Source organism: Homalodisca vitripennis, chromosome X (assembly GCF_021130785.1).
Source record: "Homalodisca vitripennis isolate AUS2020 chromosome X, UT_GWSS_2.1, whole genome shotgun sequence".
Classification (NCBI taxonomy): Eukaryota; Metazoa; Arthropoda; class Insecta; order Hemiptera; family Cicadellidae; genus Homalodisca; species Homalodisca vitripennis.
In genome coordinates this window covers 27,285,325-27,302,460 of record NC_060215.1, presented here as the reverse complement: position 1 = coordinate 27,302,460, position 17,136 = coordinate 27,285,325, and the positions used below count along the sequence as shown (strand labels likewise).

The following is a 17,136-nucleotide window of genomic DNA, read 5'->3' as shown; positions in this document are numbered from 1 at the left end:
TATGTGTGTACTATATTACTACTTCACGAGTACATAAGCCATTATATTTCTGTTATCTTAATAAATTTAATCAGATAACAAAGAATACTTACTTTACCATCCTCAGTCTTAACTTTCAGAGTAGCTGCCACATAATTCTCTACCACTTCTGCACCTTCCCAAACCAATTCTGGGTGAGGTATCCATATTCTAGCACCCTGTAACAGAAACAACATCCATTCACTTCCTACTGAAATAAAAGTTACTTTCAATCCGTAATATAATTATAAAAAGTTCTCTAGGTATCTTATTCTTGCTTGAAATAAATTATAACATTTTCAAATAAACATATATATATATATATATATATATATATATATATATATATATATATATATATATGTATATATAGAAATCGATCATTGAACATCACTTAAATGTCTATACTTCTTAAAATTAACTCACAATCACTTATACCTACATTGGAGTAATTTTTCTTCCTTTGAAACTATAATGAAACTTAATTGTATTAACCGTTTAACACTTGTTAGGTGTTGTAATGCTATATTGTTTATTTATAGATGTGGGAGATGTTGAGTTAGACGTAATAAACTTTTTTTTAAGGAGAGGCCGATCCCCTTTTAAGCCTTATTCTGTCCGTCCTCATGGGCCACTGGCCTGTGCGAGGATCTTATCAAAAAGAACAAGGGGGAGTCGATACAGTACAAGGTCGATGGTACTGATAAAAAGTGCAAGGGTCACAGACAGGATTTGAACCTGAGCTATCTCTAACTCAGATCCAAAGTAAAACGTCTTAGACTGCTCTGCCATCAGCACTCCAACACAGTATTAATATACTGTTAACCATTATATCCCATATTCGATAGTACCCCAGGGACAGGCACAGAAAAATAGTGTGAAAACTCAGGCCATTCAAAGTGGTCTAAGGAAAATAAGGTCCAGCAAGAGGGTCAAAAAGTGTCTCCTCAAAATTGAAGTAAAGGTCTTATAATTAAGATACACTTTGTGCAATTCAGAATTTTATTTCTTAATTATAAATGCTGAAAATACAGTAGGACCCCCTCATATCCAACTTCGGCATAATCGACTCCTTGGGATATCCGACCATCTGCTTATTTCCAGTATTAGGAAATAACGTCAAACGTGTCTGGACATTTCAGACTTTCATTAATTAGTTGTTTTATACAGCACTTAATTTCATTATTAGCTAAAAACTATTTCACTTATAATGTATACACTGAAATAATTGCTGTATGACTGCTTTTTAATCACTTTTTTGCTTTGAAAAGTGTTATTTTTCCTCCTCGGATTATCTGACTTTTTGCAGTTCTGACCATAGCCTGGTCTGTCAGGGTCGGATATAAGGGGTTCTAATGTTCTAATATTTTATATCTATGTTGTCTTTATGATGTTGATATTTAAATTCTACTTGGGTTCCTGAATTTTAGGTATTTACTTTAAATTTAAAATTCTATTTCTATCCTGTTAATTTGTCCTATGATTTAGTCTTGGTTGTGAACCAAACATACAGAACATAAGCAACATGGAAACAGCTAAGACCGCCTACTACGCGCTATTTGAGTCACACCTCTGCTATGGAATTGTAGTATGGGGAGGTACTACAGCTGGAAACATACAAAGAGTCCTTATTCTTCAGAAAAATGCAATAAGAAGCCTAGGAAACCTCCAGCACAGAGAATCTTGTAGGGAGACCTTCAGGCAGCTAAAAATATTAACAATAGTAAACCTTTACATTTTCGAAGTCATTAAGTACGTCTATACAATGGCTCCAGAAGAAATCAGAACGAATGCCCAGATACATGACTATAATACACAACATGCAACCAATTACTGCCTTCCTGCACACACCCTCAGTGCAACTGAAAAGAGACCATGCTACATGGGGGCGAAAATGTGGAACAACCTCCCAGAAGACCTGAAAAGGACTAACAGGAGACAGTTTGCTCAGCGAGTAAAAACATGGCTTCAGGACCGACCGTTCTACACACTGGCAGAATTCTTCAATTGGAGAGGAACTCAAGCGTAAACTGAATAAAATACAACTTTATATACTTATGTTAATTTAAATTATTTTACTTTACATCTTGTATTAAGATATTTTAACCTGTGTGTAACTTGACGCAATTACTGTTCTTGGCGGATATGTAAATAAAGTATTATGACTATGACATAAACATAATGTAAATAGTTTATTAATTTTTGGACGATTGCTCCCCCATAAATCTGTAACCATTCTTTAAACAAAGAAATTATTGGTAAATATATCTCAATCCCAGAAACTCCCTTTCCTCCTTTGAATTAAAGGAACTAAACACTAGTCGCCTTTCTATTCAATTTGTAAGGTTTTTTATTCATTTACATTTAATGAGTCTACAAAATATATGATACTGTTACACAAATGGCAAGACTAAATTATGAAAGAATTACGTTTTATATACTTGAAAATCTGTATTTACAGTATTTCATGTTTGTAGTAAAAAATATAAAACTTCAGTAAGCAACAAATACCGCTCTTAACCAGAAAGGATGTTTCAAGTCTTGGGTAAAACAGAATAATACCACATAATTTATTTAAATAAACACTATACTGGTATCTACCTACACATACAGGTATATTGTGTTTGCTCAGTGAGCGACCGATATGAACTTGACATCATTACTATATGCTTCGCTACCATTTTACGGGTTAAGGCGATGCTAACATCATATTGGGTTACTCGCTGGTAATTTTACTATGAAGACTGCTCATATTAAATTGTGAAAGAATTACGTTTTATATACTTGAAAATCTGTATTTACAGTATTTCATGTTTGTAGTAAAAAATATAAAACTTCAGTAAGCAACAAATACCGCTCTTAACCAGAAAGGATGTTTCAAGTCTTGGGTAAAACAGAATAATACCACATAATTTATTTAAATAAACACTATACTGGTATCTACCTACACATACAGGTATATTGTGTTTGCTCAGTGAGCGACCGATATGAACTTGACATCATTACTATATGCTTCACTACCATTTTACGGGTTAAGGCGATGCTAACATCATATTGGGTTACTCGCTGGTCATTTTACTATGAAGACTGCTCATACGGTGCTAGTTGTTAGTATATACAATGTGTATATAATATTATATCTCGTTTGGCGTCTCTATGCCGACTACCATTCTTGCTATAAACGAGTACAAAATAATATTAAAGCTAATATTAAAATTACTTCAGTACACAAGGTACTTGCATCATGTCTAAAGGTAAAAAAAAAGCTTCAACACTCTCAGCCATTCAAGCCCTGCTTCACTCATCCATATCAGCCAAACCGTATGGATAAACCTGTAAAGGGCAGTCATTAACTATGTGTTCCATAATTCGAGTCTGTCTATCACAATTACATGTCATGTCTACTGACATTCTCCATTTATATTTCTACAAGTTGCATATGTCCGCTCTTGTACGAAATCTATTCAATAACATTCATTCGTTCCGAGGAAAGGTCATCCATCGATTGCGTTTATCGGAACTAAAACTAAGTAATTTTTACAACCCTCAAGGCTTTTTCAGGATGTCTTTTAGCTGGTTTCGGTCACAAATTTTTAATCAATTGAAAAAGACGAGTGCAAGAGGGTGTTTCTCAACTTTAATTAACTTTCACGAAACTGCTAGTTGTTAATGGGATACAAAAACAAGCGTTAAAGAAATTTTATTTAACTTTATTTTTATGAGCCTAACCCTCTTCTTGAAGATAACTATGGACAATAATTACAATGTTTTCTTTTCTGTTATTAAAAAAATTAAATCAATCATCTATTATAAAGCCCTCATATGCAGGTAACACATTTTTAAAATATGTTGCTGAAAAAATTAAAAAGAGAATGATTGGTCAAAATTTAAGAAAACGCTCAAAGAATATATAATACATTTAGCAGTTTATTCATTAGATGAGTTTTCCACCTCCCATAGTTAGCTGTAGTTACACAACATTTCTGTATGTAGTATGTATCATTTTTTGTTTTAGGTTTATATTTTATTTTGACACTATTCACTGTACCACCAATGTACATGATTCATGAATAAAGACGTTTGACTATTTACTATTGACTATTGAGTTTCTGCCGTTCTTTGGGAGGTATTCCAAACATATTCATGGTTTTTAAAATGTTTCGAAACTCTTAAGTGTTCCATTTCAGTTGTCTGTTTCTCATTTGACACTTTCAAAGCGACTTCTCTGGATTACAATCAATGAACAACGTAATTAGCTGTATCACTAGCACCTGGCCTAATATACCTTATTCGACAGCTGCCTGGACACTAAACACTACAGTACACAAGACCTTTAGTACGCAAATATGTACTAGTATGCTGGTTTTACTTGCTGCTAAATCAGTAGTGTACTTATGTGGTGGGTGAGAGGGATAGAAACCGTCCTACTAAGAGGTTTAAAAATTAAAATATATTTGTATAGTGGCAATCCAACTTGAGGTGTGCTCTTCAATCAGATTCACCCCCTCCCTCCCAAGCCAAGTCCTAGTTACGCCACTGTACCAGTTGAATATCCCACACCGATAGTTTACCAGAGTAGCAAACTTGTGTTGGATATCAGAGTCATTCAGAGAGAAGTCTTCAAAGTCGTGTCTTATTGATGTTAATTAATTGACTTAGGTTCAAGTGTTTGCTTGCTGAACTCAAAAATGTATGTTTAGGTATTTACTAAAGCATTTCTGTTAAACACACATTTATTTTATTTGTGTTACACAACCAATATAGGCTGTTTTATTACAACTCATATCAATGTTCTGATTAGAATTCGTTCAGTTTGAATTTCTATTACAGAAGTACTAAATATTTAAATTTTCCAAAAATATGCTGGTTTCACAGTCATTTTTTATCAATTACACTATATGTAATTGTGTACTGTATTTATGATTTTTTAAAGTCATTTATGCAGTATTTTAAAAATAAAGTTTTACACAAATAGTTTTAAAAGTTTTACCTTAGTCAAGTATATAGTCTATTTGTTGAGATCATAATATTTCAAGGATTTATTCAGATTACACATTTACGCATTATTATGCTATTCCAAATAAAAGTAAACACATACGTACAGATACACACATACATTTCTATATGAACCAATCCTAAATACAAAGCATAACATTTTCCAAACCCGTGACTAAAAACAGCATGGAAGAGTTGCGTGACCAGGGTGGTTACATAATGGTTTGCTTGATTGGCAACAATAATGGATGGTAACATATGATGTCATCACCAGGAGATTTACAAGTAGCTTCATGATTCATTTTGGCTCATTTAGTCACTGTTATGTAACAACCCAGAGGACAATATTTGGACATTTCCCTTGTCAGGATGGCTACACATTGTAGTTGGTCACGCTTAGTAATTTGTATGAAATATTTTGGTTTCACCTTATTATTCTCCTATATGTATAACAATTTTAGACATTATCAAAATTATAATATTCTGTTTTGGTACCACCACTGAGATATTATATAACTTATTAGAAATGGCAACACTTTAATTTCGAAACTTTATTTTCTTTTTGAAAAGTATGAATTTCAAATGTCAAAACTGTGATGCAATTTACACACAATGCAGATAATATTAAGACATCTAAATTAAACATGGCATTTTCTTAATCGAACTCATTAACAAAAATATAGATAAATAAAACAGTTGTATTCTTGTATTCAATGACATCTAATCAACAAAAAACCTGTATATTGTAAACAAAATCACAGATCGTTGACAAAGTCTCATTGTACCTCTTTCATTGATAGCCAAGTCAGTTGAAAATATAAACATAAGCGCTAATATATACAGAACACAGGCAATGACGTTGGGGAATTCAAAATAAAACGTTTTTCAACCAGAAGAACTCATCCAGTGCAAAAAATGAGTTATCTAACAGCAATAAGTAATATTTAATTTAAAATTACTTTTTATTGTACTTCAACAACAAGGGTAACGAGTGGTTGTATACCCTCAGTGCAATACAAGAATGTCAGTCTTAGTTATCTGTTAAAGTGGACATAGCAACATTCTTATTCCTCGTGTTGTTGAAGTGTTTATTACTGCTAGGCTTTAATAATAGTGTATTTTGGAAAATACATTTCATAAGGTCAAAGAGATACAGGTTTTCTATGGTCTGATATTTACAAGTAGTAAACAGAGGTTTACAATGTTTAAGTGGCTGTGAGTTGGTAATTATTGTTATAAACTTTTCTTAAAGAATAAGAATGTTATTAATCTTACTTGCATTGCCCCACACTACAAGTCCATATCTTATAATGGATTGAAAACAGGCAAAAATAAGCCGTTCTCACATAATTTGTATTAACACAGAATGTAAGCCGCCTGAGAAGATAAATTACTCTAGACAACGTAGTAGAAAGATAATTAATACGAGCATCCAGATTTGAATTTCTGTCATTAAAGATTCCTAATAAATTTAGCATTATTCATTTTACACTTTTTAAATCTTCACATAAATTGAACCACAAGTACTCAAAGTCCATTTAATATGGATTTTAACACAATACATATATGTGTAATAAATATATTTTATATGTGTGTGTGTGTGTGTGTGTGTGTGTGTGTGTGTGTGTGTGTGTGTGTGTGTGTGTGTGTCCATTTAAAACAATCTGATTAAGGTTAATCTTTTTAAGCTTTTCATGATACTATTTAAGTTCTACTTGATATAAGAAAATTATGTTCTTTTGGTTACAGCCCATAACCGTTGCTTATGTACCATTTTTCATTAAGTATTCGTGTATAAACAAAAATAACCATTAACATCCTTTATTTGTGGCTATACAATCTAGTAGTAAAAAAGTAACTATAAAATCTAGTAGTAGTAATTATGAAAGATAATAAATGAATTAATTAGTAATATCTAGTATTATTATGCGGCTATAAAACTCTTTCAACAAGTTTAATTTATCAATTGAAAGCTTTGAAACATGATAACTAGATCTGTTTACTTCAATTCAAACATCCCACCACTTCCGGACATTTGTATTTTATCTAATTAATTGGTTGCTACTCCATGAAGGGGATAATTTTAAACGGTTTTAAGGCTTTTTATCATTTAATTTACATGTCCGTAATTAAATAGTAAGCAATGTTAACAAACTAAAAACTTAAAAAATATTGATATTACATAAAATAGATATCAAATAATTATAAAAGCAAAAACAATCATTATTCAGATTGTTGTTGTAAAGATATGAATTAAAATCCACATTAAATGATGCAAGGAAAACATTAAATTTGAATTAGTCACGGTTTCATTTTTGGAAAGATGTCTATACAACGTTCTAGAGTAAAAGTATTTAAATTTGTTCAATCAAATTGAAATTTATTAAGAAAAATCCATGTTTAAATTTTAGACACACATTTTGGACATCTTCAATAATAACATAAAGTAATAAAGTATGTCTGTACAGTGACATTGTTTAAAACATCATGTTACGTTTGTGATGTAATTATATACACTACAATATGTGAATAAACTCTTGTAAACTTGTTGCACAATTAATTTTGATAAAATTACATGCTAATTATAAACTATGTAGATTCAAGAGGCAGCAAAACCAGCCAGATCACCTCCACATAGCAGACAACCAAAATTGTTACAGTTCCCTGTAGGTCTTAATTAATGTTTCCAGTCACATTTTCTTTAAGTTGTTTCATTATTATGAAATCTCACTAAGAGATTTGTTCCTATATTGCATTTTTTAAATATCAAAAATAAAAAATAACCAACATTAATTAATCTGTAGTAGCGATTACTAGAATATTAAGCATACTGCCAGGTACTAGTTTGCAGCCAATTTTTATGAAAAATCACAAATATTTGTGAAATTTTATATGCAGGCTTTGTATTAGTTTTTAGGTGAAGTACAGTATCCACTTTGGCAAACAGCGCTCTTATAAACCTGTGTCTGAGTGTGTGTACGGCATATTGCTAGAAACCAAATAAATTTCCAGAGTTTTAATAAACTTGAAGTTAGTTAGTTAATATGTACATAAAAAGTATTGTTTTTTATAAATTCAAACTGTAAACATTGGCTTTGGAAGGGATAAATGCTACTTTGTCAAATTTATGCAAGTGACTTGTTCTTACATAATAGTTTCTCAATGACAATGACTTAGCCCTAGCAGGAACAGAATAGTTAGTTTTGTTTTATGCAAAGTTGCCATTGTTTGTTGTGTTCTTAACACACAACGTACATGTTTTGTTCCTTTCTTCACTTTGTTTTTTATAACACTTAGCAATAGCAATGTCACAACAATCCTATCACTCTATGGAGAATTGTACACTGTCAAAAATAAACAACACACAAAGGAAATCAAGCATAAAAGATACTATTAGGCTGTTGTTTGTTACAAAATCACGTTTTATTATTTCAAATCCTCTAATAAAAAACCCCCAAAACTAAATCATACTAAATAATGTAAACAAAATAAACTAATCAAAATAAACAACCTATACCAGATTAAAATGCTTAGAGATGCCTAAAATGTCAACAGATATTGGTTTTGAGACTTTGGACATGAGTGCAAAATTATTTTATACATTTTTAATATTACATAAATATCAAATATGAGTAAAAAAGAACATTTTTATTGAAAATTTTGTTACCCTTACTAAGGACTGTTAGTATCATACAAAATGCAATGAGGTTACACAATTATTCAAGTTTGATACTACAGTATTTAGAAAATAAAAACAAATTTAATGCTTATGAATTTTAATTTCCAAAAATCGGACATGTTGTAGGAAATAATTGTACATGTTCTTTCGAACTCTTGATGAAAGAAAATTTATATAAAATGAGTAGAAATGTATTACCAATGCACTTTAACTAGCCTCTACAGACATAGTAACATTACCAATGCACTTTAACTAGCCTCTACAGACATAGTAACATTACCAATGCACTTTAAACTAGCCTCTACAGACATAGTAACAGAATCACTGAAATTCAGTTTCTACCTACTTTTAAACTAATTTATTTAAACTTACTGATAACTTGAATATTTTGAGCAACAAATTTTTTTGAGCATTTGGTCAAAGAATGGTAGCATATTTCAACTATCTTCTTCATGATAAATAGTTAACAGATTGATTATCTGTTCAGGAAGTAGTTCGCAATTTGGAGGAGATTCTGGACTACCAGCCTTGCACACTACACATATGCTGTTACTGCCTATACTCATTATTATTTACAACTAACTATTCTCCCTACATTATTGAACTTGAATGTGAATATACATAACTTGTGTTATACTTAGTTTTACTTGGAGTTCAATTTAATAAATTATTTATAGTAATTTTGTATGTCTCCTCTTAGCTGTAACATTTCTAACTTAGTTTTTCAAAGCAATCTCACAATATTTTACAATCCAGAAGCGTTTAACACAACTAAACACTGGTACATTTTGCAATAACAAACACTCTTTGAATGGGGATTGAATAAACTAAAATTAAACTAAAAAAAATAGCTAAGGAATTGATCATGACAAAAGAGTTCTGATATATTCTTCCCCTTCCATAAATCTCCAATACCTCGTTTATTACAATCATATAGTTACAATCTTTTACTACGACGGTTTCTACAAAAAAGAAGATTTTAGCTAAATTTTATTAAAGTGTCTTAGCTAATATTAAAACTCCAATATACTTTAGTTTGAAAATTTTACATGAAATGATTGAAAACAATATTTTAATGCTTTAATAGTAGATTTTACAATTTTTATCACTACACCTACTAATACTTTAAAATCGTTTTAAACTTGTATCTTAAGGGTAATTTAATCAATGAGTAGTATTAACTCACTGTGTTTTGTACTAGAATGGGAACCTTTCTGTTACACAAATAGAAGAAGAAAACACAGCTTTAACATTGACACCACTTTTGTACATAAAACCATTTGAAAGTATCTTATTTTATAATCTACTCTATATAAAAGACAACTATGAACACTGTACTCTAAACCAAATACTATTAATTTAGTACATAAACATTTTTTGAATATTAGTTTTCATGAGCATACATCATTTTTAATTTGGATTTAAACAGTTGCCATTATGAAAAAGTATTTAAATGTTTGTCTACTTGTAATATTTACCCAAAATTATAATATTAAAACGTGAAAAGGTCTACTTTGAGTCATAAATAAACAACATCTAAAATTGTTTTGAATGGACACAAATTGATAAATCCGAATTGTATTAATAAACTACTAAAATTCATGAAGAACATTAAAATCATATGTGTTATACAGAGAAAGAAATTCAAAAACAATATGAAAACTCAGATACAAAATAAAAAACAATTTTAAAATGTCTGGTAAGCCTGCTTTTAGAGCCATTTATTAAAATACCAAGAACAAAATTGAACCATTAAAACTGTAACAGTTATCAAACCCCTGAATTCGTTATTATCTTACAGTAATTACTATATATGAGTGGTGTTCCATTCATTCTTTCTAAGAAAATGGGTTTTGAATGAAAAGATAATCCAAGATTGTGTATTATATAAGAGATCTCATAACAACTGTCCATACTTGAACTTGTTTATAAACACTTTTTAATTAGATGTAAAAAAATAAAATATTTTATGAGGTCAAAGAAAGCTGGAACCAGTCCGCCTTGATTTCCTGATTGGATGAGTGCCAAGAAACAGCTTTATATAACTTTTACAAACTGAGATATTTTGTTATGTAATGGTGTGTAAAGTATCCAGTTAATCTGTTAAACCTCAGACTGGACAAAAACAATTTAGTAAACCTTACACTAGCGATAACATACTTAACTTACTTTTGATCTTTTTCATTAAAAATTAACAGCAAAATAAATATTTTTTGAAAACTATATTTAAATTGGATATATTACTGGGAGGTAACAGGATATAACAAATAATTTGTATGTTTTATTTTTTAATATTATTAATATGTTATAATAAAATAAAACATCTAAAAGGGGGCTTTATAATTGAAAGTTTAAGCATTTGACAAACTCTCCTTTTTCTGAAGAGAAAACAATAAACCCTCTTGTTTCAAGATATAATAAAGTTTTTCACTGAACGATGGCAAATGTCCGGAAAAATTCTGTTTCCTTCACAATCCTTCCATCGTCAAAAATAACCTTCCAACAAAGAATAATAAATTTGTTCCTGTAAAACATTCAAATTTAATAATTGTGATAACAAAGGGGACAAAATATAAAAACAAATAAAAATATGTATATTGAAGAGGATAAGAGTATAAATTAGATTTCATATTGAAAAGGAATGCAAAATTATAGTATCAGAATTACAGAATCAATTTGTAATGTTATAATTCAGCTGTATTAATGCAATGTAATAATTTAAAAAGGAAGTTTTTTTAACAGAGGAATCTTTCCCTACTCAGTAACGATGTATGAAGACCATAAACAAGTGGTCGAGCTTCTTTATAACAGTATTTTCTTGTTTAATGATTTCTGTTCTGCAATATTTAGACAATTGAATCAGTTAAAATCTACTTTGTACTTATCAATTTCTCTCTAGAAGTGCTCTTAAACTAAACTAAATTCTCTCTTCTTTTTCTGAAAACACCTTATCATGAATATATCTTTAAAATATCAATTCAAAATATTTCATGTTAAAACAAAATATATATTATTAATAATCAATATAATTTGTAAACCTAACAAAAAAACTGAACAATGTGCACACCCCCTTATAATTATATGATGCATACACATTTATCGTTTTCAATTATTAAATTTATAATCTAGAAAATACTAGAAACATCTCATGTAGTTTAATGTTTTTTAACATACATTTTAATAACTACATATAACTGATTTTACTGACTCAATAGTATTGTAAAAACATTAATGATTGAATAATTTTTAACTTAAGACCTTATAAAATATTCTTCAGCACTTTTCAAAACATTATTAGATTTCACTTTCCTCGTAAAAATATAGATATAAAAATTAATATTTTGTACTTTACTGTACAAGTACAGTATATTACAACTTAGTATATTATTTACTTTTGTGAAACGCTTTAAACATACCAACAGGGGTAAAAAGTGTTAGTATCTGAAGTATCAAAAACTAGTAATAATAAATACTACTGTTATTTTACTACATAAAAGATATTTGAAAATAGTTTTTAAAAATTTAGTTTTTGGTTGAATAAACAACAAAATATTTAAACTTAATGTATTGTACGAATAATCTGTTCACTTGTTTTGGACAAATTAACTGTATAGATTTAATATATAAAGAAATATTTAATATATGTACTAATAACAAATTCCTAAACATTTTAACAAGATAAACATATAGAATTTAACCTGATTTGATACACCAATGATTTTAAACGATTTCTGGATTAGTTTGGCAAAGCTTACTAATACTTTGCAAACACATACTGTCATACGGAACACCTGATTATTGTTTTAAGTCCTTGAACAGTCTTTAATCTGCTTTGTTCAGCAAAACATCGTCTTAAACTCCAACTCCCATCCATGGGTTAGCTGATCCTATTTGTAGCTGTAATACCACCAACACACAGTTATTTATAGCTTTTATTAAATATTTGCTGGTATTGTACTTTGAAAATTTATTAATACATATGTATAATTAATAGTAATTATCTGTAAATTTTAATGTCAGTACAGTGTTATAATATATTATTAGTTACAAATATTTTTAAGACAATTATTGCACACTTTACAAAAGTAAGGTTAAGGATGAACTGTTGTACCATCTTGTTTTGTTAGTAATATACAATAAGTACTTACATTAGTGTATAAATCTTTGTAATCAATAGCCAGACTCCATAGTTGAAATCTCCGGAAATAATCGTCAGTGGTCTCAGGTTTTATTATGATTGACATAACTCACTGAATATTGTACAAAACGGAACACCACACAACTCATCATTCATGGACAGCAAACGTGGTCACTGTTCAGGGGTCACTACACACATCTTATCACTATACACTCACTTCTCTGCCTCAGTGTGACATAACAGTCCATAGTAAACCTACTACAATAGCGAAATTATGAGTAAACTGCAATCAGAAAACCACCGTGTAATCCTGATATGTTGGTATTTTTCAGTTTTTACCTTGTGGTTGGCATTAATGAGCATGCCACCAGATAGTTTCTTCTGTTTTTAATAATGTATGCTTAATTATCTAAAATATTTAAGTTTTACAGTTGAGATTAAAATAAAAATAAAACAAATTTTAACAGTGGTTATTTTTACGTTTGACATTTAATTTAAAACACGAACAGTTATTAAATTGTAGTTATTGTTAAATTCTGTTTACAATTATTTTACAAAACAATTGAGGATCTAAATAGTTATTTAAGTTCTAATCATATATTCTTTTTTTAGTTGTACAGAATTGTGTAATTTAAGTATAGTAGTATTTTAGTTTTCTATTTTAGTGATACATAGACAAGTTTTACAAAGAATATACTTTTAATTTCTGCTTGAATTTTAAACATTTTTATGACAAAGAAAAAAAATTATTTTTTTTTTAAACTTCTAAGTTTTTAAAGTAAGTTTTGTACTTTGTAAACATTTTAGTTATGAAATACAAAAGATTTGAAATGTTTTCATGAATAAGTAAAAAAACATTTTAAACAGTTTTAGATGCTTATTAGTTATCTCTTTATAATTAGACATGCCCCACAATTTTACAACCAAAATTTACAGGTGTAAAGTGTTTAATATTTAACATTGTTTTTATGGAGCCAATATCACGTATCTTGGTCACCCTGACTAAGCCCACATGAACTCTAAGCACGGGTGAAATCTCTACATGAATATGTTTATTTACTTATATACAGCACTAAAAACAATTTTTCTCAATTATTTGACATCCAAAACTAAAAAAAAGGAAAGCAAATTATTGGGGTTTATGGGGCATTTTTGGGGTTATTGTTTAAATGCCTTTTATTATTTGTGTGACAGTTTTTTCTAATATTTGACATCAAAGTATAAAAAAGGACACCATTTTTAACCCTGTGATATGATTACTGTCATTATGAACACTAAGTTATAAGCCATTATGTTCTATCTATGCCAATCACAATGCTTTTATCTGAGCAGTTTATAATTTAAAAAATACAACAGACAAACAGCTATATTCATAGTGCAAAATGTTCTATTGTCTACAAGTTTTATAAAATAAAAGTTCAAAAGCGTTCCGAAACACATTAAATACGTTTAAAATTGCACAATGAATACGGTTGCCTACATTTCATAAGACGGAAAGAATACATGAATGGCAAAGCGGGCAGAGTGCACACCGACATAATATGATATGCTAGACTCAACAGCCCACAAAGTATCAAGTTGAGAAGCACTAGCGAGACAAGGTGTAAAGTTACACAAGGAACTCACCCACTGTGAAATCTTTTAAATATGGGTCATCAGTCCAGCTACTGCTCTACTTTTGTCAATCGTACTTTTAAAATTAAATGGAACACTGGTTTACCAAACTAGGAAAAATATGTCAAATATGATGTCAAATAGACATAATTAAGAGTAAACCTATGTAAAGTACAGTTTATTTAAGATTTTAAAATATATTGACATATATTTATATATAAATAAATAAATATATATATATATATATATATATATATATACTCAACAGGTATGTGTAATTTAAAATAATTGATTGTAAATTGGTGAGTAGGACTTGATGATTTAAACTACACACCATCTACAAACAACCCATTATTCCAGAACAGCTTAATCTACTGTGTCGTTTTTCTAATTAGTTGTGACTGAAACTGCCATACCCGTACAAAATAAGAAAAAATACAAAATGGGTGAAAAAATAGTCACTTGTGATTTTTAATACTTAGTAGAGCATAATTGTAACAAACACACAGTATTTATTTAGATTTGTTTACTTATAGTGCATTAAATAACCATAAGTTTGAAATAACTGACATTCTTATATGTATTTATTAAATTTATGAAAAAAAACTGTCCAAAACTAAGTTTTTGAAACAATTACTTTATAAAATGAGAAATATTGAAAGGGCTCAATGTTGACAGTCGAGCGAACCTACCAACACTTGATAGTACTCAGTGTATGAATATAATTGAATATTTACCGTATTATACTATGCACCTTTTTGTCTATTAATAAAATATTGCAGTTTAAAATTTTGCAGATAGCATTTATATACAAAGGCATTAAATGATTTAATGTATAATTTAGTTGTTATCACCATTGGATTGCAGATTACTGACTAACAGTAAATACTCGTGCAATTTGTTACAAAATAATTAAGTACCTTATAAGACCAAAAATATTTAAAAAAGTCACTGCAATTTTATACCATTTAAGTAAACATAAAGTACATTTTATATTTATTTTGGATTAAGGGAAATGGCTTCTACGATTAGGTTTAATTTAAAAAATTATATTTTTTAATGGTTCATACATAATTGAAGTATAATTTTTAATTAATTTTTTTTAAATTTTTAATTTATTTGATCAGATTCTTTACTTTTATAAGTAATAGTGAAGTTTTTTGTTTTTATTTATTGGTTGATAAGAAATAAATTCACTTTGTATAAAAGTATTTAAAATTGCAAAAGTCTTGAAAGAGTTACATAACATGCCTAGATGCAGAAATAAGTGTGTTAACTAATACTGTATTTTCTTAATCTTTTGGACCACTTTATACACAATGATTAATAAGGCATTAACATTAGACAGTACGTAAAAAATAAATTTAAATTATAAGCCAGCCAAAATTAATTAATGACTGTCACATATTTTCGCACGTATATAGTGAGTATGAATATTAAAACCTAATTTTGAAATAAAGGATAAGAACGAATCTGTATTAACAGTTTATACACAAACTGAGTGGCACTGGACGCAGACGGAGCCACAGTCTGCACTCTGTAAGATGAGAAACTGGACTACTGGGCTGAGAGACGATAACAGACAGCACCCGCACCAACACCAGCAACGCACAGTACCAGTAACAACACAGAGTGCACAGCACAGCTCAGCGGCAGAGCAGCCACATGGCCTTACATAACATACAACAGGTGGTTGTCCAAGGCCTCTCACCTTATTTACATTTTATGTTTCTAGCCACCAGTTGTCTGCTTTACTCACACTGTGCACACTTGTCAGTTCAGTCAAATCTTGAGAGGTGTTCAACACTCTGCTGCTCTTGCCATTCATATTACAACTTTGGTGAGTCTTTTATATATATATATTATATATATAATCAATACAAATTGCTAATGTTTGTTAAGTAAACTCTTCAATGTTTTACCAAAGTCAAAAAGAAGACAAAGCTTTTTTAGCATTTGAAAGTATTCTCAATAGATTATCAAACACAACATCACTATATAGTACATTTACAAAAATTGTTTTACAACCCATATTTTCAATAATGAAAACATGTCATTTATGCACTTCCAACTGATACAGCGAAAATAATTAATAAACATCTAATTTTTCCCAGTTAGTTTCCAAAATATACAACAGATTTATTAAAACAGTGAACACATAAGAAGGGTGCAGGAGAAAAACCAACTTAGTCACAAAACTAAAATTTTTCAGGAGAGCAAAAACAAAGTTTCAAACGGTCTGTAAAAAAAGAACATAACTTTTTGACCTTAAAAACTGGATCTATGGTTTAGTATAACTGTTTTTTTATAAAATATAAAAAAATTAGCTCATTGCAACAATTATTTATTTTTTAAAAAATTGTCCCGGTAACAACGCCATGGACTTAGTTGGTTTTTTTCCCCTGCCACACGATGGACTCAATTGGGTTTTCCCCCTGTAAATAATGAAACAAACTAGTCAATATTTTTTAACTTCTGGTTTATTATCACATTTGATTGAAAAAAGGACAAAAACAAAACTTAGATATATGTAAATATTTGAAAACTGTGAAAGTCTGTCATTTTCATTGGATATGGTCCAACGTCTTTCTTTTAGTTAGCTCCACACACACTTTTGGTTACCTCCACTTTAGGTTACATTTTCACTTGAGGTTTCTTCCTAAAACACAATGAAAAAACCAAATAATATCCA

At 29.5% G+C, this 17,136-nt stretch overlaps 2 protein-coding genes across 3 annotated transcripts in view; one reads left to right on the top strand and one right to left on the bottom strand.

Moving 5' to 3' along the window:
• Positions 1 to 17,136, bottom strand: part of LOC124368829 (unconventional myosin-Va) — a 147,304-nt gene that overhangs the window by 117,750 nt on the left and 12,418 nt on the right. Inside the window, exons 1-2 of one of the 2 annotated variants that reach the window (XM_046826237.1) lie at positions 12,841 to 13,101; positions 93 to 197 (exon numbers count right to left, since the gene is read on the bottom strand). In XM_046826237.1, the coding sequence (XP_046682193.1) occupies positions 93 to 197; positions 12,841 to 12,936 (201 nt within the window). In that variant the 5' untranslated portion in view covers positions 12,937 to 13,101. Of the gene's footprint in view, positions 1 to 92; positions 198 to 12,840; positions 13,102 to 17,136 lie in introns of those variants that run through there. The other variant, XM_046826238.1, reaches the window with a different exon arrangement.
• Positions 16,168 to 17,136, top strand: part of LOC124368831 (molybdate-anion transporter-like) — a 33,173-nt gene continuing 32,204 nt past the window's right edge. The window contains exon 1 of the mRNA XM_046826240.1: positions 16,168 to 16,284. The gene's annotated coding sequence lies outside the window, so the exon portion shown is untranslated. The remainder of the gene's footprint in view (positions 16,285 to 17,136) is intronic.